Source organism: Prionailurus viverrinus, chromosome A2, assembly GCF_022837055.1.
Source record: "Prionailurus viverrinus isolate Anna chromosome A2, UM_Priviv_1.0, whole genome shotgun sequence".
Taxonomy (NCBI): domain Eukaryota; kingdom Metazoa; phylum Chordata; class Mammalia; order Carnivora; family Felidae; genus Prionailurus; species Prionailurus viverrinus.
The window spans coordinates 125,890,247-125,914,544 of NC_062562.1; the positions used below are offsets into that span (position 1 = coordinate 125,890,247).

A 24,298-nucleotide genomic window follows, 5' to 3' on the forward strand; every position below is an offset into this window, starting at 1 on the left:
TGTAGATGTAATTAAGTCCAAGAATTTGAAATGAGGAGATTATTCTGGATTATCTTGATGAGTTCAAGTGTAATTACATATATCCTTTATTAAAGGGAAGGGGGGAGATTTGACAAACAGACAGAAGAGCCATTGTAACCATAGACTCAGAGATGAGATTGGTGTGGCCACGAGTCAAAGAATACTGGCAGCCACCTTCAGCTGAAAGAGGCAAGGAATGGATTCTCCTCTGGGGCTTGTGGAGGGAGGGTGGCCCTGCCAAGACCTTAATTTTTGACCCAGTGTAACTGATTATGGACTTCTAGTCTCTAGAAGTGTAAGAAAGTGCATTTATGCTGCTTTAAACCATGAAGCTTGTGGTGATTTGTTACAATAGCCATAAGAAGCTAATAAATTATTATCCCCCCTTTTATTTTGTGTCATAGCTTATCTTTAATTTTTAAATGTAATATGTCTCTATCAAAGTAAAAAACAACAGAGATGTCTAAAATGACCAAATGGAAATATATAATATGATTTCTTTCCTTCTACTCTCTCTTCTCACTCAATTCCCCAGATTTTTCCCTGGAATGTTTCCTAACTATATTCATAATGATGTTGTAAACATTTTGTGGGATTTGGGGGGACTCATTGCTTACCATAGCTATTATTATTCAATCCCGTCCCTCTTCTAGAGTTGTTAATTTTTAAACAATGCTCAGTCAGCAGAAATATTTCCTCAAGGAAGATTTTTCAGGAGATTATGTGATGTTATACTTTCTTTTTTTATACGTTTAAGAAAACTATTCTGTGCCTTGGCACAGAAATGATATTTACAAAATTCTTGGATCATAATTTTTTTTTCAAAACTCTGAACATGTTTTTATGCTGTTTTCTGGCATTTATTTTTGTAAAAAAGAGGCATGACAATTTGAGATGCATTTCTTTTATGTAACCTTTAATTTTTTTTTTACCCTGCCTACATGTTTGAAGACCCTTGAAATTAACTACTCTTTTTGACTGTCTGAAAGTACATCTCTTTGTGTTAACATCGCCTACTCCTCCAGCCACTCCTTATTGTGACCTTTTTCGTCTTGCTTCAAATTCTGAACTTGTGTTGGCAAGTTCCTCAAGGTCACAGTCACTCAACACAGTCAAAGATGGCTGAGATTCTTACGACCTTCTCACCAAGACGTTCCATCCCCTAGAGTTCTGCCCTTGGGAGCTTTCTTTCTCATATTCCTCGAATGCCACCTCCTATGCTGTGTGTGGCCATCCTTAATAGTTCTAAATTCATAGGTCACACGTACAAATCCCACTTTTCTCTAAGAAGACTGTTGTCTAAATTTTTTGGTTAAATTTGGCCAAAATTCTTCTCCCTGTCCATATTGCATCTTTTTAGCAAGAGGAGAATTTCTTCTTATATCCCTCAGGAAAGCCTTCAATCTTTAATCAGAACTCCCACCCTGTGGCACCTTCCACAACATTAGTGCCAGGACGCATTTGCGGTGGTGTTACGAATTTGCGGTGGTGGTACGAATAAAAATAATAGAGAACAATAACATAGTTGATTGTTATTTTTCTGAATGAGAGAAAGAACAATAAGGTATAAATTCAAACAAAAGTTATTGCCAAAGTCACGGTAGTTCTATTTTGTTTTTAGGAGAGATTCAGACACTCACCCTTAGACTCTGGTCTTTGAGTTATTCTTCCCTGCTCTGGAATTGATCCAAAGGTTACAAAGCAGAGATATGACTAGACTCTTGGTATAAATAAGGCTCAAAGTTACCTGAAAACTTTCCACCTTGATCATTCTTTCAGAAATATTTCATTTAATTACATTTTGATTATGCTTTTAACATGAGAGATGTTAACCTCTTCTATCCCAATTTCCTTCTCTGCAAACTATGCAAACAACACTGTACTCAGGATAATTAAAGGGCATGAGTAAGGTTAATAAAAGAGAGGGTGGGAAGGAGGAAGGGGGGGACCCAAGGACTGGCCTTAATGAACAGTTATACCAGAGAAGTGGAGGAGGAAGTGAGCTCTGAGACTGTCAATGCAGATGATGATAAATGATTCTAAACAGCACATGAGCTCCCAGAAACCAGATCCCTTCCATTGTCTCTCAACAACTCACACTGATAAAAGGCAAATGAACGTTTGTTTCTAATTATTCTGGAATGTCAATTGTGGCAGGGAAAATTAGGTTAGCTTTAAAAGTCAATTACAAACAAATGTACCATGCAAATGTCAAGAGAGACTGATCCTGAGATGTGGAGTCTCCAAGAAGTCAAATGAATGAGTGAGGAAGGGTGATCTGGAAGCATTCTCCCCAGCTACGACTAACAATGACAAGTGCAGCACCAAGAACAGCAATCTGCTTGTAGACACAGGGAGTGAATCATTCCTCTCCCTCACCCAAACTTCATCCCTCCCTAGGTTTGGTGCGCAGGTTTCTCAATAGCACAGAACATTCTTCTTCCCATTGTGTGGATTCCCTCACTTCTATGAAGTCATGCACCCCCTCTCGTTTCTGTCTTCAGGTTGTGCTGCTCTATGCCTCTACCTATGTCCTGGTGTCCCTCAGCATAGACAGATACCATGCCATCGTCTACCCCATGAAGTTCCTGCAAGGAGGTGAGCTGGCTCAACCAAGCACTATTCTGTAAGAAATCATCCTTGGGTGAGCGTGGGATTGTTCTCACTAATATCTTCTACGGTTCTTTTCCTCCCACTTTCTCCTTCTCTGCTTTCTTTCTATTTAATGGGTCTGATTGTCCATAAAGATGTAGAAAGAGAGGCAGGATGCCTGGGGAAATGCCGATGGTTCCCACGGATGGTCAAGAGCTACTAAGGAGGGTAGTTTGCTGGGCCCACTTTGTGACCATTTCCCTTGACCCTAATGCCTCTGGCCTCTTCCTTTAGAGCCGTGTTGACACATACACCTCTCCCAAGAAATGAATATTCCCACTTCAACTTGCTCATTTTCCAGAAACAAGCACCTTGCCCTCTGTACTCCCAAACCATAGAAATAATTGGAAAGATTTTTTTAATTCATAACAATACTGGAAACAAAGAACATTCTCCTTGATCCAGTGATAGTAAGGAATCCTTAGGAGGATGCAGATGGGTCAGAGGGAAGACTGAAGCCACACGGTTGCCAGTACCCACAGGCTACAGTAATGTGGGTGAAGTGTTAAGATTGTGTAAAGGCCCAGGGCAGGAAGGACTCAAGGAAACTAACGGGTGATTTCTGGAGCACAACAAGGAGGGTTGATCACTGCATGTTTCCTTTCCCTTTGGCCTCCCCTGCCCTAGAGAGGCAACAGGGATGGAGGTCTCTTCCTCCTAATCGTGGGGGTGTTGGATTTGGAGAGACAGAGTTGGGGGTCTTAGGAATCAATGAGTCCTTGGAGGGGTGATGGGTACCTAGTCATGAGACTAATTATCCATTACTCTGCCCATGGGCAGAGCTTACTTTCCTCCATGACCCCTGAAAGCAAGTAATAACCCAATGTTCAGTGACCCATACCACGCTTTCCCAAGCAGCCCATGAAAACTTATGAGATGAAGAACCTAATGTGAAATCTTGACTACAAAGATGAGGTGCAATCAAATATAGAAAATGGGACAAAAGTCAAAACGTGGCCAATAGATAATACTTTAAAATACCATTCTGTGTAGTTTACAACTAAGAAAGCAAAATGAACAGAACAAGCAGAACGTTAGAATAAGTAGAATTAGTGTCATCAGAATCTATTGAACATATCAGATAATATTGGCACATGTGCCCTTTGACATAAAAATTCTACTTTTTGGTATCTTCTCTTGACAAACACCCACATGCATGCAAGTATGTACACATGTCGTTTATGGTAATGTTGCTTAGAATAGCAGGGATTCCCTCGTTGGAGGAATGCCTGGCTAGCCTATGTAGAAGTTTCAGTAGCTTAGATTTATTGATTGCATACTATATTCCATTCACGATTCTAAGCTCTTTATGAATGTTAGGTACTTTAATTCTTACAACATCTCTGGGAGATAGATGCAATTATTATCTGAATCTTATAGTCTGGACAATTGCAATTCAGATAGTTAAAGTAACTTGCCTAAGATCACAGAGCTGGTAGGTGTAGGGGCAAGGTTTGAACCCAAGACAGCATGGGTGTCTTTGACTACCATATATCCTGCCTCTCAGTGAGGCATTGGGATAGCAATGGATAGAAAAAAAAAAAAAGAAAGAAAGAAAAGAAAAGAAAAGAAAAGAAAAGAAAAGAAAAGAAAAGAAAAGAAAAGAAAAGTAATAAGCAATTGCTTCCAAGGACACACACCAAATAGTTCTCACTTCTGGGGATGGGATTTGGACTAGTCATAGTGACCACAGGGACTTACATACAAGAAGGTATATTGATGTGTTGTGTGCAGTTAAAACCAATTTAAAAATATAATTTACACCTGTTTTAGGCTTTTTCTAGGGTTGTTTGTGTGTGTGTGTGTGTGTGTGTGTGTGTGTGTGTGTGTGTATGTGTGAAGGTACATGACCACTACTGAGCTTTCTAGGCACTACCATTGCCTCAGTGATTATGATAAAGAAGGAAGCAGGGAGTGAGATGAAGGAAAATGGGGAAACATTTTATGCTCTATACGAAAGTGTGATATACTTATTCATTCATCTATTTATTTACGCCCAGTAGGCCCCAGGAAGGTTTGAGTGGGGACATACAAAAAACACATACACCAGGGTATTTCAAAGTGCAGAAATATGAGTGAAGGGAAATCATATAAGAAAACATGTGAGAGGTGTCTCAGGATGCTTGGCAGAAGGTGGAGGCTTAGGGAATCCGTAGACAGAAGGAAAACGTGGTCAGTTACCCATGTCACCATACTCATTAGATTAAAAAAAAATCAAATGTTTAGCTCATGGAAGATATGACGAGTTCTAGAAACACTGCAATATTATGAACAGTGTCCTAAATTACAGAAAAGGCAGGAATGAATATCACAGTGTTCTGTTAAAGATGTAAAGCAATTTATTTCCTCACTACAAAATTAATAGAGGTTCAGTGTTGGGCACTTAGAAAATAATCATCTCCAATGGCTTCGGGGAAAGATGAAAGTTGGAAATCGACATTAACCGTTTTCCCTTCCTCGCTGCCAATTCCTCTGAAGTCATGGAATAGCCATAGAAATCGAGGACACTTGGGGTGCCTGGGTGGCTCAGTCTGTTAAGTGTCTGACCTTGGCCCCGGTCAAAATAGAGGAGACCTGGAGCTGGGTGGGAGCCAAGGAAAGAAGCCATCCAAATCCCAGAAACTTCAAGGAATTCCTAGCACACATGGGTGCCACACCCCCAGGAAGGCTGTATGGCTGTGCAGGAGTTTGGGGGAGAGGTACAGGTGAGAACAGGGAACCCGATGCTAGAGTCTCTTGATGTCACAGCTCATTGGAATTTAAGGGCAGCCCTGAGGGGCAGAGCTAAGGGTTTACGTGACTGAACAAAGAGAAGACAACAGAAAGCAATTCCCCACCGGGCAGCACACCTTTGTGGAGAACCGGAGCAGGTGGAAGCCACACAGAGTCACATGTGGCTTTGCAGCCACAAGGCAATGACAACTAAAGCAAAGGAAGGAGAGGGGAAGGGGAGGCCACATTTTACTGATTTTTTTTTAATGCTTTTTACTAAAGTGGTAGTTTCCTTAGCCAGCCACTCCAGAGAAGTTGACATTTCAAAGCCCTTTAGGATAAATAAATATAAGAACAATTAGGAAAACATCTGTTAATAATGAAGAGAAATATGTCATGCCAGATATTAAAACATAATATAAAAGTTTGATAATTTTAAAAAACATGATACTGAAACCAGAATAATGTATGGAAAGCATATGGAATAATGTCAATTAGAAAAGAATGAATTACTCAGTATATGGTGTTATTATGGTTGTCTAGCCACTTAAAAATATTAGACTGCTATCTGCCACAGCTAATTATAAAGTAAATGCCACTTGGATTGAAAAAAGTAAAAATTTTAAACTTGAAAGGGGATGAGTATGAGTAAAACTTTTTTTTAGTTTTGGTGAGAGAAAGATCTTCCTAGGAATAACACCCAAGGCAGAAACAATAAGGGAAATAAATGTTGTTTTCACTACATCAGAACTTTAAAACTATTTATACAAATAATAAATATTGTACACATACTTAAGAAGCAAAATGACAAGTGAGAAAATATTTGTATACAACAGACAAAGGGGTAATATCGTTTTTGTAAAGAACTGTGGCAAGGATAGAAGAACATACCAATAGAAAAAGTGGGTGAAGAACATGAACAAATTATTAAGAAACAAAGAAAAATGAGCAGACCACATATAGAAATACTCTTTTGGACCACTAACTAAACAATTGCAAGAATTAAACATTTGGATATGAAATCTTACCAAGGAGGTAACAAGAGTTAGAGGGGGAATCTTCTCCAGGTTGGGAGGGTATAACAAGATAGTCGTGTCTGTAGACTTCTGGCGGGAACCATAAGTTGTAGACACTTCTGGGAGAAATTTAATAATATTTGCCAAAATCTGTTTCTAAGAGTTTATCCTAAGGCAATAGCAGTACAAAGAGATACATATAAATTATTTGTAATAAAAATAATCAGAAACAATTTAAATACTTAATAAGAGGCTATGGATAAAATTGCAGTTTAGTGTAACCAGTGGGAGGGAAAATGTATCAGTGCTTTTCATATTATATTTCACACACTGGGCCCTGAGGGCTCATTTTGTAGACCTGCCCAAGATAGGCCTGGAAGCTTCTGGCTGTCACCTAGCCTCAACCTGAGCTACCCAGGCATCCTGCACTGGGCCCAGGATAAAATTAACATTTGATGAAAGGCTTTCACTGCCTGAAAAACTCTGAATGCCGCTTGTGTAGATGTAGACATGAAAAGATGTCATAAAATTTTTTGACAAAAGATTTTCTTGACATGATAAGATGGTCATAAAATTTTTTCCAGGGAAAAAAATTAGGTTGAAAATCAGCATATATATTATGTTCTCATTTTTATATGTGTAATCTACTGTATTATATATGAATGCACTATCAAAATTTAGTCTGGCTATCTCTGGGTGGTGCCACCAAGGACTTTTTTTTCTTCTCTTTGCTTCTATTTCTCTGCTAGTATGTCTGTAATTATCATGTGTAACTTCCATTGCTAAAAACAAAGAAGGTAGAGGCTTCTACCTTTTATGATGCATAAAAGGTAGAGGCTAAGACGGAAGTACAGAATTGGACAAGAGCACTTTGAACAAGAAGCTGCCTTCCTATGGGTAGGAGACACAGGCAACATTGAAGATAACAGAGGATGGCCTACCTAATACCCAGACTGCATTTCATCTGTTCTGTCCCTGAGTGTTAAGCCCCAAACGGTCACTCTTTATAGCAGATGGGCTCCGCTGATCAGAAGGTCAACAGTCTTACCACTGCTGTGTGTTTGCTGGTGACACATCTGACTGGGGACTTCCCGGTACAGCCCAGCACCTGTATGAGAAAAGTAATTCCAAGCATGTGCCCTGGGTGGACTCTGGGGACACATTTTTACTACCTTGGTGGAATTAATTCTAAAGCATGGTTTCCTAGTCTTTGAATCTGATTACTTCCTTGCCCATTCCTTTCACAAGTGAATACATTGTTAGCCCATCAAGTGGAATCTGAGTGGGGCCCAGGAGCTGCAGATCACTCTTAAAAGTCCAGGCTCTAGGACCTACAGAAGATAAAATTTGAATTTTAACCAGTGAAAGAACAAGAGCATGCAGGAACAGTGACTAATGCTGTCGAGGTCTGCAGAAACCCAGCAGGGATCACATCCCTCTGATCAAGAGGAAAAGCCTTCCAGCCATCTCACTTGCTCTCTCAATCCCATCCTGCTCTGTGCTTATTTCCTCACCAAATTCCCATGGCTTTTTCTACCCAGAACAACTTTCCTCTATTCCTCCAGGAACCAACTCCCTTACATTGTCAACCACATCACAGTAGGTTCCCTCCACCCTCTGCCTCCTGAGATCCCTGGTCCTCCTAACATCTCTGAAAAGGATGCTTCTCAGCCTTCCTTCTGAGAACATCAAGGCGTGGGGGTGGTGTTGACATTTTCCTACCTCCCTGGATCACTTCTAGCTCCCTTCTCCTCCATTACTGCATGTGCACTGGTCTGTTCCTTTGATGCTCATGTTACCATGATTGCCTTCTACAATGTTCCCTCTGTCTGACCACACAGCCATGCTCCTCGCCCAGTCTCTTTCTCACCTTTCATACTGTCCTCATCTTGAGTGATTTTGATGTCTACATGAACAAACCATCCAACTTCTCTTTCCTTTGAGCAGAAAAGCAAGCCAAGGTCCTCATCATGATTGCCTGGACCCTCTCTTTCCTCTTCTCCATTCCCACCCTGATCATATTTGGAAAAAGGAAACTCTCTAATGGTGAAGTACAGTGCTGGGCACTGTGGCCTGACGACTCCTACTGGACCCCATACATGACCATCGTGGCCTTCCTGGTGTATTTCATCCCTCTGACAATCATCAGGTAAGGAAGGGGCCAGCAGTCCAGACCCATGGATTTCCTGGTTCGCCAATTCCTGCTCTCCTTCCCTACAGGTCTTTCATTGTTCCTGGTGTCCTTGAGGGAAGTGGCCAGACCACAAGATTTCATCTAAACTTACTGTTTATCAAGCCCAACTTCTCCAAAGTAGAGTGAAAGAAGGGAACTAATATTTTCTGAGTATGTACTATGGGGCAGGCATTGTGCTAAGTGGTTAACAATTGTCCCATTAACCACATTACAATTCTATGAAAGAACTGGTGTCTGCATTTCATGTGTGGTAAAACTCAGGCTCAGAGAGGTCAACTTGCCCAACATGGCACAGGATTTAAACATGGGTTTTTCTGATTTCATGCCTGTTCTTTCTCCTATAGCATGTAGTCTTTCAAATATAAGACATAGTGCCAGTTTCAGAGACCTTATAATTGGAAAGATAGGCAAACTTGAAACAAAACTGAGCAAAAAAGGAAAAAAAGGCAATATACACAAAAACTATCCTAGAAAGTGTGGGCAATGAGGTCAGTTAATGGCAGGGAACACTTGTTGGAAGCCACCGTTGAAGGAGAGAGGAAAGCAGGCTCCCTGGTGACTGGGGGTTAGAGTAAGTGTGGTGACAGGGAAAGGGAAGGCAGGCGGTGTCAGTAGGGGAGGGGAGAAGTTGGCAAAAAGCTCTTTCTGGTGGGGTGAGGCTCGATTATAAAGGGCCTTAACCACCAAACCATAGATGGTTTGTCCTGCAGCCAATGGTGGCCACTGATGGTCTTTCAGCAGAGAAGACCACAGCCACCTGGAAAGGCAGGGTCTCACTAGTCATATGGCAGGATCGCCTCTGACTACGTGGCTCTGTGTGGGTGGATGAGATGGGATTGAGGGAGACGCTGGCATGTTGAGTGTGTATGTGGCCAGGCTGATCCTGTTTTGAGTGTCCTCAAGCTTGTCATGGAGCGTCCCATAATTTCTCCTGGTTGAAGGAAGATCAGCCTTTGGTTTCGGATCATATAAATAATGATGCAATAAAAATCTTTGTATTTAAATTTATTCATGAGTCCCTGATTATTCCTTCAGAACCCATTCTAGTGGAATTCTTAGATCAAAGATGATGCTCATTTTAAGACTTTAGATGCATATTCATAAGCTGCCCTATAGAAAAGATGTATTCCTGCCAACAGCAAAAAAGAGCTCTGATTCTTCTTCCCCTGACCCAATGGAAGATGACGTCACTTCTTTATTAAATCTTTGTCAAACATAGAGGTTGTGAAAAAGTGTCTTACCGGGGCACCTGGGTGGCTCAGTCAGTTAAGTGTCTACCTTCGGCTCAGGCCATGATCTCACAGCTCATGAGTTCGAGCCCTGCGTCGGGCTCTCTGTTGACAGCTCAGAGCCTGGAGCCTGCTTCAGATTCTGTGTCTCCCCCTCTCTCTACCCCTCCCCTGCTCATGCTCTGTGTCTGTCTCTCAATAATAAATAAATGTTAAATTAAAAAAAAAAGAAAAAGTATCTCACCATTTTAATATGCATTTCTTTGATTATTAATTAAGTGTATTAAGTATTTTTCAAGTGTTTTCTGACATTATGGGAATCACATATTCTTGCTCTTTGCTCATCTATAGTCTCATAAAATCCCAAAGCTGGAAAAATGTCATCCATCGCATAGTCCAGCCCCTGAATTTTTCATAAAAGCAGGCTTAAAAGAAGCAAAATGACTCACCCAGCATCAGAGATGGAGCTGGGCAGGACGGTGATCCCATAGCCAGCCCAGCAGCCTTGCTGAGGTTGGAGATTGCCCAGTCATCTCTGCTGAACTGACAAATTGACGTCTACGTTATTTCAATGTACTGCCTCCTTTCTACCAAGTTGAACTTGGGAGGAATCCTGAAGGAAAGATGAAGGGTATTTAGACAACCAATCAAAGGTAAGTCATAGCATCGTTGGAAAGGGGCACATGGAAGAGGAGGGGGACTAGTCGCAGGGGTGAGCATTTGGGAGGAAGCGGCTTCCGCCGTCTGTCACACAACTGACACATCGATTTCAGTGGCAGTGTATGTCCTTGTTCTCTCCTGATTGATTTCCCATCAGTTCACGAAATCAGTCAAAACCCCTGCTCAGCAGGGTGAATACAGTATGTGAACCACATGGCTCCCACTGTGCTGTCTGGCCAGATCTGTCACACGGCTCTTTCACTGTCCCTAATCTTCCCCCATCAATTCAAGCTGCTTCTTCCCATCAGGACCTCTCAAACTTGCCTACAGCCCAACTTGTGTGTTCTTGTAGTGTCCTTGGAAAAAGCTAAGTATAATTTGATGATGAAGGGATGATTTCAAAAGCGAGTTTCCCTCGGCCCTCATCCTTCTCCTTGCTCCCTAGCTGTGGTGGAACGATGGAGATTCAGAGTGACCTCCCTCCAACCTTGAGCTTCTCTGAAGGGTTTCCTATCTCCTCAGTTAGGAGCTTCACTCTTTCATGGTCAGGCTCCTCCTGTTGAAGAAAGAACTTCTCTCAGGGGGATATGGCTCCACCCCATCAGCTCCTCCTCCCTTCTTTTTTGTTTTGTTTTGTTTTTTAATTTGAGAGAGAGAGAGAGAGAGAGAGTGGGGTAGAGGAGCAGAGAGAGGGGAGGGAGAGAGAATCCTGAGCAGGCCCCACACTGAGCATGGAGCCAGACTGGGGGCTCGATCCCATGACCCAGGGACCATGACCTGAGTGGAAATCAAGAGTCCAGTGCTCAACTGACTGAGCCACCCAGGAGCCTCTTCTCCTCCCTTGACACAAGACCAGGCCTAAATGGAATCTCGTGAGGAATTTATTTGTTTATTGTTTTCCAGCTAGCTCCTCGGATAACTTGTAACAATTTCATATCTCTCAGAGCTAAAGTTCACCATTGTTGTTTTTAGTTTTCCTTCTTAACCACACTGTGGATCCTTGTGTTTGATTCTTTTGCTTATAGTTCTTTTAGGTAAAGTTAAACTTTCAATTCCAAGCTTAAGTAGACAAAAGAAACAACTCAAATAAGATGTTCATTCACTTTATGAACCATGCCTCATGCTTCATTGTTCTTCAGGCATGATACACACGTACATATATATACATATACATACATACATACATACATACATATATCCTTACCAAATTGAGAGGCAAAAAATACATATGTCATTGTTTTAACTTGTATTTTTTTCATTACGGATGAGATTTTAAAAATTTAATATGTACATTATCATTTTTTCTTTTTTAAGTAAATTACATATTTTATTCTTTTACCCATTTTTTTCTCAATTTTATTTTGTTTTCTCTCTTCTTTATTTTCAAAGATATTCTTTAAGTAATGAGCTTTTCATGTTTTCAATCATTGAGGATATTTCCCTAGTTTGTCATTTGCCTTTTCATTTTGAATATAGTTTTATTTTGCTTTGGGTTGATATGACTGACATAATTATGAAAGGGGAGACAGCATGAATTAAAAAAATCAGAAATGAGAAAGTCTTGGGTGCCTGGGTGGTTCAGTCAGTTAAGCGTCCGACTTCAGCTCAGGTCATGACCTCGCGGTGAGTTCGAGCCCCGTGTCCAGCTCTGTGCTGACCCTGGAGCCTGCTTCAGATTCTGTGTCTCCCTCTCTCTCTGCCCCTCCCCTGCTCACGCTCTGTCTCTCTCTGTCTCAAAAATAAATAAAAACATTAAAAATAAATAAATAAAAAATAAATAAAAAATAAAGAAATGAAAAAGTCAAATGAATAAATTTAAAAAGTTAAAAGAATCATAGGAAAGCGTATGCAAAACTTTGTATAAATGCAGGAGAAAAAATGAATGAAATGTATATGGCTTCTCTCTAACACACCCACGTCTCACACTGTCGTGTATGCACATTTACTCATGCTTTTCTTTACATTGTTGCCTTCCATTTCTTTCTTAGGAAACTGCCTCTTCCACATACTTATTTCTACTTTGATTTAACTTTAAAACATTTAAAAAAAATTTTTTTTTAACATTTATTTATTTTTGAGACAGAGACAGAGCATGAACAGGGGAGGGTCAGAGAGAGGGAGACACAGAATCTGAAACAGGGTCCAGGCTCTGAGCTGTCAGCACAGAGCCCGACGCGGGGCTTGAACTCATGGACCGCGAGATCATGACCTGAGCCGAAGTCAGCCGCTTAACCGACTGAGCCACCCAGGTGCCCCAAAACATTTTTTTTATGTTTTATTTATTTTTGAGACAGAGAGAGACACAGCATTAGTGGGGGAGGAGGAGTGAGGCGGGGAGACACAGAATCCAAAGCAGGCTCCAGGCTCTGAGCTGTCAGCACAGAGCCCGATACGGGGCTTGAACTCACGGCCCATGAGACCATGACCTGAGCCGAAGTCAGATGCTTAACTGACTGAGCCACCCAGACACCCCGATTTAACTTTTTAATGATTTATTATTTTAGTTATTTGAAAATAATTTCTGTGTTGGGAGTACATTAAAAATGTCACTTTAAAAAAACATATTTGATTTGATTTGACAATTGCCCCAATAGCATTTAGTTTTGATGTTACATATGAATTAGAGATCTAACTTGAATTTGTTTTTTTTAATGTTGGTCATTTGTCCCCACACCTTTCACTGAATAATCTATCTTTTCTCCATGGTAGGAAACAGCAATTCTATCATATGCATGTTTATATTATAAATACTCTCATTGTTTCTGGGCTTGTTAGTCTCTTCAGTTTGTTTTTATCGTCTTTTTTCTTTATCTTGAGAGATATTCTTTATACAATAACCTTTTTCTTTTTTTTACGAGTTGCAAATATGTCCCTAGTTTGTCATTTGCTTCTTCATTTTAAATATGGTTTTAGGGGCGCCTGGGTGGCGCAGTCGGTTAAGCGTCCGACTTCAGCTCAGGTCACGATCTTGCGGTCTGTGAGTTCGAGCCCCGCGTCAGGCTCTGGGCTGATGGCTCGGAGCCTGGGGCCTGCTTCCGATTCTGTGTCTCCTTCTCTCACTGCCCCTCCCCCCTTCATGCTCTGTGTCTCTCTGTCTCAAAAATAAATAAACGTTAAAAAAATTTTTTTTTTTTAAATATGGTTTTATTTTCAGTTCATCGTAATTGCCATAATTAGGAAAGGAGAGAACATAGAAATAAGTAGGTTAGGTGCTTTTTTGCCACTAATTCCACATTGTTTTAATTATTATAGCGTTATATGCATTTAATATCTGTTAGGACAAGATGGCTTGTCTTTCTCAAAGGTCCCCTGGCTATTTCAAGGGAGTTACTGATGTTCTTCCCTTCACGCACTTCTCCAGCCAGAACAAACAGGGACGTCCCTCACTCCTCTTATGCCTGGGCCTTTGTGCACATCATTCCTTGTGCCTAAGCACTCCTCCACACTCACCCTGCCTTGCTTCTGGAAACTCACTTCACATTCTTCATTTGTCCCTCCACACACCAACTCCACACAGAGCTGCTGCTGCCAGTCCTGGACCAAATAGTGCCTCAGCTGTTCACCCATAGCCTCCAACCTCAGCTCATCCCTATCGCCATAAAGGCTTCATGGTAGTGTAATCACCTGCTTGTGCGGCTGTATCTCTTGAGTATAGAACTTTGTCTCTTAATTTCTGGATTCCAAATCCAGCACACCATAAAGGCCAATGGACAAACTGCCCCAATCACAGGACAGAGATGTTGTGTCACTCTCTCTCTCTCTTACACACACACACACACACACACCTATCATGGAAATTTCTGGCTACTTAGTACCTAGATCAGTTTCTGGCATATGGCAGATCCTTCATTAATATTTGTGAAAGGAAAGAAGGAAGGGAGAAAGGAAAGGGAGAGAGGATGAAAGGCAGAGATGGGGGGTGGGGGGGGGGAGAAGAGAAGAAGGAGTTATATTGCCTGTGGCAAACTTTCAGGAGAGCTGTGTATGAATAAAGATTTAGCTGCTCTGCCATTAATTAAATCAAGCCTCCCAGGACTTGAAATCACAGTGACTGACAATAAAGGCAATACAATGTTTTTCTGGGTCAACACAACTCCTGTTATTTTAAAATTTACTTGACATAACTGTCTAACTGTTGCTGGGAAGGTTATTAGCCCCGGTGTAATTGCTTTAGTTTAGCTGTGGTTATTTTCTTGTGACTTAATTGATTTCTCATTTTTCTATCATTTTTATCTCTGTGACATAAAGATAGAGACATAAAAGATCCATGGCCAACGATTGCAAAGTAATAAGTGGAAAAAAGCACATTTGTCATAGAGCACTGATTTGTGTTACATGAAAAAAAATCCATTTATTTTGCTTGGGGAATGGAGTTCAGACTGTGGGAAAGCCCTATGCTAAGGTTGGTACAGCCCAGTAGAGTTCATGGCTATGGTGGGTAAAAGGACCCAGGGGCTGACCAGCACTGTCCCTGGGCATGAGGTCCAAGGTCAAGGACAATGACCCATGATATTAGTAAAGGAAGGGATATACTATATGGTGTTACCTGAGGGGTGGCAAGAGTTATACCTTTTGAAAAGGCATTCTTACTAATTTGCTAGGTTAGGGTAGATGTTTGTGATGGGCTTTCCAATATCCATTCCACAATAAGCTGCTCATGGTCGCCTCTCCCCTCAGTATGTGAATGGTTTGGGAATGGCCAGGTGACCAATTGTAGCCAATGAGATGTGAGGGAGTGTTTCTGACAAGCTCTTGGGAAAGATTTCCCCATTCTTAGGGAACAAGCCCAGGAGAGGACAGCTTCTCATCTTTTGGACATTGCTGTCTCTGCATTGACACCTAGAACTGCTGTAGTCTGACTCAGGGAGACACCTACACTGAAAAGAAAAGAGACAGGGATGGAAGGAATACAGATTTGACCCTCTGAAGTTGCAATTGCGGAAGATAAGAAATATTCTAATTTCTTAGAACAATTTGAGTTGGGAGTTTTCTGTAACTTGCTACAAAAAGCATCCTGATACCCAACTGTCCATACTTGCTGGTTCCAGACATCAGTGAATTCATCTGAACTACTGAAGTCACCAGAGTGAACTCTTCTGAGAAATCTCAGTTAATTCTGTAGTGCCGAGTGAGTTAATAAAGGCATTCCTTTCACTTTCTCTGTCCAGGAGCCCATTAAACATGGTGTCAATGGATTGTGTATATTGGGACTCTCACATTTTTCTTAGTTTCTTAAGTATCATACTCTTTCTACATTCTCCCCACAAAGTTACTTCTGCCTTCATGTCTCCCAGAGCCCAATGACACAGTCCCTGACTTCTTGCCTCTTCCCACACATTAGTTATTTCCAGAAATACATGTAGAGCACCCAACTTCTGCCAGACCCTGGACCAGGCAAAGGGGATACAGAAATGACAAGACATACATCCTGTTTGAATTTAAGAATCTTCTTGTATAACAGAGAAGGCAGCCAATTAAGGAAGGTGTTGTAGCCGTGTGATGAGTGCTATGGTAGGGCAAATAGAGAGCCCCCTTAGGGGATCCACAGCAGAGAGGCTAAGCTGGTCTAGGAATCAAAGAAGTAAATAACTAGAACGATATATAGTATGCATGACCCAATACAGCCCCCAGAGGAGGCTGTGCACCCTCCTTAACAAGTTTGTTAACAAGTTGGTTAACAGTCCTTGAAGTCAGAGGACCCAGGCTACAGTCCCATTTTCTAGTTGTGTGAACTCAGACAAGTCACTGAATCTCTCAAAACTGAAGTCTGACCCCCAGAACAAGTCAGGGCCCTTATTATATACTCTTGTGTCACCCTACATTTTATCTCCATATGATTTTGCTCCTTTATAATCATATATTACTGTGTCCTCATTTTATTATCGTCTATCTCCACGAATACAATATGAGCTCCATGAGGGGTAGGACTCTGTTTTTTTTCTGCTGTGGTATCCACAGTGGCTCAACAGGTGCCTGATACAAAAAAGTGCTCAAATGCATATAGTGGAATGAATTAATTAATGAAGGAGAGAGACACTTTCCACTAAGGAATATTCTTAAAGCCCCTGCTGGGAGAGGAGAAAAAAAGGCCTATCCAATGAAGCACCAACTCCCCCTGCCTGTCTTCCCTATGCCTGACCTCCAGCGAGACCTTTAGAGCACAATTCGACACCATCCTCAGGCCCCAAAGGTGAGGCAGAGATGCAGCCTTAGGCCCTGTCTGACTCTGAAGGCGTATGGCTCCAAGATTGCAGTGGACATCCATCAAGTCCCCAGCCTTGTGCTGAGTCCTGCAGGGGTCAGGAACCTGTAGTCTGAATGGGGTGCTCTCATGGTGTCTCAAAGGAAGAGCAAAGGTTTTGTTCTGTTTCCTCAACACTTCTTACACATAATCCAGACTCAGAACTAAGGAACCGGGTTCAGGTATCCTCCTAAGAGTCCTACAAGGTTTTCTCTGGCTTAGGCTTTCACTCTCCTCTCACCATGAGCTGCCTCTATAAAGGAAATGAAAGAAAATGGGTCTGTGTCCAGATAGTCTTCCATAAAATCAGGAACTCCACCTGCCATTACCGATAAGGGATACTTTCTTCAATCTAGGTGATCTTTCAGTTTTCAGGTTTCTAAGAAGCCTGAAGGAAAGCTGCACTTGTCAAGAAAATGGAAATAGATTGAAGACATGGAAGAAGTTGGACTAAAAGAATGGAGATGCTATTCTTTAGCTCTCTTTCTACAGATGGGCTATTTATAAGTCTGCTGATCTTTAGGACATGACCACCATAGACAAGAATCAGTGTAACCAGTGTTATACTATCATGGAAGCCCCAAGGAAGAGGGAGCTAATTATCACTGGGGAACAAGCACAGCTCAGAAAGGTTTCATAGCAAAGTGAAATACAGAGAATAGGCTTAAAAATGCATTTCAATGAGAGAGCAAAGCGGATGCTGACAGATGGAAGACACTGGAACTCAGATTCACCCAAAGTCAACTACATGTGAAGCATGGAGTCAGGGTTAGTTTTGTTGGCCTGCCCCTATTGGCTGCTCCCATCACTGATATGGAGAAATGTCATTGAGAGACAGTGGGGTACTAGGAAGCAGGATGATGATGATAAGGTAAGGAAGGCAGAGGCAGATTGTGGGAGGCTTTGGATGCCCTGCATAAGAGACTGGATACCATCTTGTAGGAATGTGGAGACACTGGAGTGTTTTAAGCCAGAGAATGACTCTGTGTCCCAGAGCTCCACCTTGATGGTGGCATGGACATTCAAGATGGTAGCTGAGTAGAGGCATTGGAAGATCACCATAATCAAGCAGGAGGTCACGAGGGGTGCTCATTTGGGCAGCACACATACTGAAATTGGAATCATACAGAGATTAGTATGGCCCTTGCATGAGTATAACATGAACATTCATGAAGCCTTCTATACTTTTAATGGGTATAGAGATTCACTTAGGGAAGATGATAAATTCTGGAGATGGAGGATGGTGATGGTTATACAATGATGTGAATGTACTTCATGCCACCACACTGTGCACTTAAAAATGGCTAAACTGGTAAATTCTGCTATGTTTATTTTACCACAATAAAAAAAGTTGTCAGGATACCTGAGTGGCTCAGTTGGTTAAACATCCAACTCTTGATTTCAGCTAAAGTCATGATCCAGGGTCATGGGATCAAGCCCTGAGTCGGACTCTATGCTGACAGTGCAGAAGTGCAGAACCTGCTTGGGATTCACAGTTTCTCTCTCTCTCTCTCTCTCTCTCTCTCTCTCTCTCTGTCCCTCCCCTGTGTGTGAGTTTGTTCAGTCTCTCTCTCTCAAAATAAATAAACTTTTTTTTTAAATTGTCGAAGTATAAAAAAAGAGGTTGGAAGGATCTGGATTGATGCTGAGGAGCAACAAAGGAGAGGAAGGAACAAATCATGGAGACATTTTGAATGGAAAGTCCACAGAACTTGCTGATGAAAGAAATGAGGAGGGAGAAGGAGACAAATATAATTCAGAGATTTCTCTGATGCGTGACTGCTCTGCTCTGCTCTAACAAGTGGCCTGATTTGGGTAATAAAGGGACACCCTACTTATCAGGAGCTGTTTTCCACTTGCCTGATTGGTCCTATGTAGATTAGGTGGGGATGACTTAGTCTTAAACCGCTAACACATAAGACCTTCCTTAATTTTCCTTTGTGTATATGGCAGGTGGTCAATGAATATTTGAATTATTAATTGACTTAGCACTGAGGTTGCAATTGTAATACATAATTAATGTTTCACAGTGGTTGTAACCTTTCCTTATATTTCATTTCCTGGGGAAAAAGTCTCCTTGCTATAACAAATGTCCAACTTAGGGTAAAGAATAGACTCACAAGTAATTTTTTTGTCATTTCTTCTTTAAAGTAGACTTACAAATTCCAGAAAAATCCCTGGACAGGTAGATGAGAAGGAGTGGGGATGCTCGAAAAAGGTCCCAAGCTCACCTGGAGCATTCAGAGGAGTTCAGTGAGCAAGAATAGGAAAAGCAATAAGGAGCAGAAGGTTTTAACACAGTCATTAATTAAGTTATATTGTAAAGATCACTAAAAACAATTAGTGCTTTGTCAGCTACTGCAGACCAGAGCTCTGATTTTGTTTTAACCAGTGATTCTCAGGAGGGAAATTTGTGTAGTTCTAAAATAAAGCAATGCTTGACAGCTGGGTGGCTCAGTTGCTTAAGCATCTGACTTCGGCTCAGGTTCAGCTCTCACAGTTCATGAGTTCGAGTCCCCACGTCAGGGTCTGTTCTGACAGCTCAGAGCCTGGAGCCTGTTTCAGATTCTGTGTCTCCCTCTCTCTCTGCCCCTCCCCCACTTGCACTCCATCTCTCTCTCTCTCTCTCTCTCAAAAATAAATAAACATTTAAAAAGATTTAAAAATAAAATAAAATAAAACAAAATAAAGCAATGCTTTGTCCCAAAGTTTTTGTTGAGTTTCTTAATATATTAGAAACAACAAATAACTGATTACAGTATAAATTTTTATATTCATTAAAGGAGACAAAAGATACAAAATTTGCTGATGCTTTTGAGTCACTTACACTTTGCTTTCCTGTTAGGTATTGATTATATCATGCGAAAGTGGATGTGATATTATGTGAAAAATGGAAAAGAAAGAGGGGAAAGAAAAATGGCATTTATTGATTGAGTCTCTGCTAATTTCCAAGCACTGTGCTTGGCATTTTCAATGTTGTCACATTTGATCCCAAAAATCTCATAAGAAGTTTGCATTATTAACTGCATTTTAGTGTCAACAGAGTGTGTTAGTTGGTGCGGGCTGCTGTAACAACAGACAGACAAGACTAGGTGGCTTGTAAACACCTGAACTTTACTTCTCACAGTGCTGGAGGCCGGAAGTCCAAGATCAGGGTGCCAGCACTGTCAGATTCCGGTGACAACCTTCTTCCACGTGGCAGACATCTTGTTGTGTCCTCACATGGCAGAAGGGGCTAGGGAGCTCTGTGGGGTCTCTTTGATAAGACCACTAATCTCATCCATGAAGTCTCCACCCTCATGACCTAATCACTTCCCAAAGGCTCTACCTATCACTGTGGTCATTAAAATTTCAACATATAAATTTGGGGGTGGAGATACATTCAGCCTCTATCACTCAGTGTATTGCTTATCTATTGCTGGGTTACTCAATGACTCAAAACAACATATATGTATTAGCTCCAGTGTCTATGGGTCAGGAGTCTGGACATGGCTTAACTGGGCATGTCATCAAGGTGTCTGCCAGGGCTGGGATATCATCAGAGGCTCAACTGGGGAAGGATCTTCTTTCAAGCTCTCCTGGGTTCTTGGCAGAATTAATTTTCTGGAGGTGTAGGACTCATGGCAGCAACAGAGAGAGACACTAGCAAGACAGGCACTAGGCTTATATGCAATCACAGACATTATCACCTTCGGCCCACTGCACGGATTAGAAGTAAGTCACAGTTCTCACCGCACTCAAGGGGAGGGGATCTCACAAAGTCATGAACACCAGAGACAGGAATCATGGGGCCACATTAAAGAGTGTCTAAGGTCAAGGTCATACACTGCTACTTGCTGGTTACAAACATAAATCTTTCTGACTCCAAACCCTGTGTTTGGATTCTAATGTCAGCTATTCTTCAGCTATATCTCTAACCACCTGAGTTATCTTGAGAAACCATTTCACTTCACGAAGTCCTAGCGTCCTCAGTTAAAAAAGAGGTAGCTGTCATCTTCTGGGATTCTATAATCAGCAAGGACAGGGACCAGGCATGGCGTAGAGACCCCTCCCTCCATACCTCACACTCCGGGACCTGGGAGTCCTCCTGTCTCTGTGTCTTCACTGTAGGAACCCACCAGCCATGTTAATATTACCTCTGCTCCTTTCCACAGTGTCATCTATGCCATTGTGATCAGAACCATTTGGATTAAGAGCAAAGCCCACGAGACTGTGATCTCCAACTGCTCCGGTAAGTCTCTAATCAGAATTACCCAACTCTTGGGTAATTTTGCTTCTGCAGTGTTTTTTGTTTGTTCGTTTGTTTTGTTTTTTGTTTTTTTCTGGCAAATATGAGCTTGCGCTTTGCCTGAATACAATAAGCCTGCATTATTCTATCAGGATTCAGCCAGCAGAGCAGATCCACCAACGGCTCTCCCAGTAGGTACTGTCTCTTTCAGGTGGCCTCCCTAAAAACTCAAAGAAGGAAGGGAGGGGGGACTTTGGGGGCCATGATACAAAGCCCCCCCACCCCCCAGTTTCTTAGGCCTGGCAAAAAGGAACACCCTGGAGGACACTGGGGTGAAAAGACAGCTGTCCAAGGAGCACACATTCGGTGAACATGAGCTTAGACATTTCTATCTGACTTAAATTTACAGATGGAGAAAACTGCTGTCTATCCACAGAACAATCCTGGACCCTAAGCTAGGCAAAGAATGGCCAATTTCACCTCAGCATGAGCCTGAGACCACCTGCTACATCCCTTCCCCAGATCCTGCTGCAGTAAACCTTGATGCAGAACACCTCCCCCATGGCAGGCACTGGGACCTGAAGGCCTAGCCTGCCTCCCAAGCAAATATTACTGGACCTGATGGAGACCAACCTGGAGAGAACTCAGTGAACCAAGTTCACTTTGCCAGAAAGAGAGGGGCAAGGGCTCCTGGTTTTCCATTTATTATAATGCAACTAGTTCTCTCCTCAGGCTCCCCACCTCCTCCCGTTCCTTGTACACACACGCATCCCTTCACACACCCAGTCTGTCACACACACACTTACGCACTCATATGCACTCACATCTACATACTCACTCACATGCACTCACGCAAGGACAGCAAGCTAGAACGCAGCTATGTGGACTATGAAGAGTTGGTTTCTGTTCTAGATGTGCCACTAAGAGTTGTGCCACCTTGCAATAAACTCTCTGGCCTTCAAGAGGTGAAGATAAGGGGACAGACTAAATGGTCTCTAAGTCTACCTCTTTTCAGACTTTGAGCCAGTACCTTTACTGGACCAAAACCACACTCATCTTCCTCCCTCTTGAAGCTACTTTGTCCAGTGAGAAAGTCACATGGATTCCCAAGTGGGCACTGATAATCTGTGTCCCTCTCCCTAGAAGAATTGGTAGAGATGTGTGTTAGTGTCTTCATCTGAATTCAGTTCATTTCTGCTGTGTTCCCCACATGTCAGCAGTGCTACAAAGGACCGGGAATGCCAAATGAGTAAATGGCACGATTCCTGGCTAGAGGAAGCCTGTTCTCTTGCACTGGGTTTCAGCTCTGGCTGCACAAGGGATTGCCTGGGGAGCTTTTCAAATGCCCCAATACCAGCTACCACTGCCTGAGAGATTCTGATTCACTTTGTTTGGAGGGAGGTCTGGCATCATTACTTTGGAAAAGCTCTTCAGATGATTTTAATGTGCAACCAGGTTTGACAACCTCTCATCCAGTGGGAGACACAGTTATAGGCAACTGACTCCCACGATGATTGACGAGAGTAACCCAGAGGTGTGTGCAGGCTGCTTGGAAATTTTCTGCCCGTGAAATACCTATCGTTCAGCTCGCGGCTCATTCTGGCCTCTACACAGATCCTCCACACAGACTCCCTCATGTCAGTCTAGTCTCTGCATCCTGGTTTTTCTAGAAGAACAAGAGCCGTCGGGAAGAATAAACACAAATGCATTCATTTTATTTATTGTGAGTGGCTTTGGTCAAAAGTCAGAATATTTGTCTGAAAAAGGAAAGGAGGAAGACATCCTTCCTCTATCAGGTATCAGATAAATACATTGAATACTATAACTGTTGAAACAGTTATAGTATTTATTTAATTATTAAGTACTTAATTACAGAAACATGTAAATATCACTTTTTAAAGTATATTAATATATAATAAATAGAATATGCATGTGCATGCACATATAGATGATAGCTAGTTGGATAGATGGATAAATAGATGATAGATAGATAATTGAAAATGTCAGAAAGGACAAACACTAAATGTTATAGTAACTATCTCTGAGTGGTAGAATTTTATCTTTCCTTCCTTTTTTTCTTCCTTCCTTCCTTCCTCCCTTGCTTATCCAGGGGCTAAAATTTTCCATGATTACATACATTTTATAATATAAAGTAATAGCCCACTGACCCTTTAGTCTGTATAAACATCCATCATTATGCTAGCTGTGTATATGAGATATTTTTTTAACTGTCAACTCAGCCCCCACAAAAAATTATCCTTTCATGCACTTCTCTGGGTAAACTTTATGCTTGAACCCTGAGAGACCCAATGCTGAGACTGTGTAGATAGATGATAGATAGATAGATAGATAGATAGAGATCTTATACTGATGAATATCTAAACATTCAAAACTTACATTCTCAGTGAATGGGTAATGACCAAGATAAGATATATCTGGATATATAGGTAGTATCTAGAAGCTACAAGCAATAAGGAAGCTCCCAGAGGCTGATATGAGAGATAGAAAAAGTGCCTCTGTCTGCCCTGAGCTCTCTCCCTTCTGAACCTTCCATGATGCCGGAAATTCAAACTAGTGGAGTCAGTCATTTTTCCTTAAGGTACTCTCTCCAGGAGGACCCAGCAGTACATTTGTAGCCTGGATTGAGCAATGTGCATGCACCACACGAGCATATACTGGTCAAGTTGTCACTTTAGAGCGCATGACCCCTGTTTGATGGTGGACAGATCAAGTGTGGTGGGACCAGAGGGGTTTGGAAGGTCCAGAGCTTTGGGTCTAAAGGCGGACATAGTAAAAAGAGGGATATCTTAGTCTGTTCAGGCTTCCCTAACAAACTGCTTAAACAACAGAAATTTATTTTATCACAGTTCTAGAGGCCTGGAAGCCCAAGATCAGGTGCCACTTGATTGTGTTCCTGGTAAGAGCTCTCTTCTGGTTTGCAGATGGCTGCCACTTCCTCCCTGCTGTGTCTTCATATGAGGCAGGAGATGAGAGAGAGGGAGCCCATGCTCTCACCTCTCTTCTTATAAAGGCACAAATCCCATCCTGAGGGCTCCAGGCCTTCATGACCTCATCTAACTCTGATCACCTCCCAGAGGCCCCATCCCTAAATACCAGCATGTTGGGAATTAGGGTTTCAACATATGGATTTGGGGAAGACACACACACTTAGTCCATAAAGAGAGAGAATTGAGAGGAAAAAAAAAAAAAAAAGACACCGTGGAAGTAACTGAAGACCAACCAAATGAGAATAGACAAACACTATTTATCCAGAGCTTGCAAAAGAGCCATATGGGTTGCATGGCATGGCTTGCAAAAGAGCCATGACTTACATTTTGGCAGAGA

General features: G+C 41.9%; 1 protein-coding gene, 1 long non-coding RNA gene and 1 other non-coding gene across 4 annotated transcripts in view; 2 read left to right on the plus strand and 1 right to left on the minus strand.

Annotated features, from left to right (window-relative positions):
* The window catches only part of NPSR1 (neuropeptide S receptor 1), a 153,378-nt gene that overhangs the window by 104,315 nt on the left and 24,765 nt on the right, over positions 1–24,298 (plus strand). The window contains exons 4-6 of one of the 2 annotated variants that reach the window (XM_047850572.1): positions 2,526–2,619; positions 8,349–8,550; positions 20,880–20,956. In XM_047850572.1, the coding sequence (XP_047706528.1) occupies positions 2,526–2,619; positions 8,349–8,550; positions 20,880–20,956 (373 nt within the window). The remainder of the gene's footprint in view (positions 1–2,525; positions 2,620–8,348; positions 8,551–20,879; positions 20,957–24,298) is intronic. The other variant, XM_047850573.1, reaches the window with a different exon arrangement.
* The window catches only part of LOC125161008 (uncharacterized), a 102,142-nt gene that overhangs the window by 12,045 nt on the left and 65,799 nt on the right, over positions 1–24,298 (minus strand). The window contains exon 2 of the long non-coding RNA XR_007150439.1: positions 10,274–10,437. This is a non-coding gene — a long non-coding RNA (uncharacterized LOC125161008). The remainder of the gene's footprint in view (positions 1–10,273; positions 10,438–24,298) is intronic.
* LOC125161355 (U6 spliceosomal RNA) lies at positions 17,811–17,914 on the plus strand. The gene has a single exon (XR_007150570.1). It is a non-coding gene; the product is annotated as a U6 spliceosomal RNA (small nuclear RNA).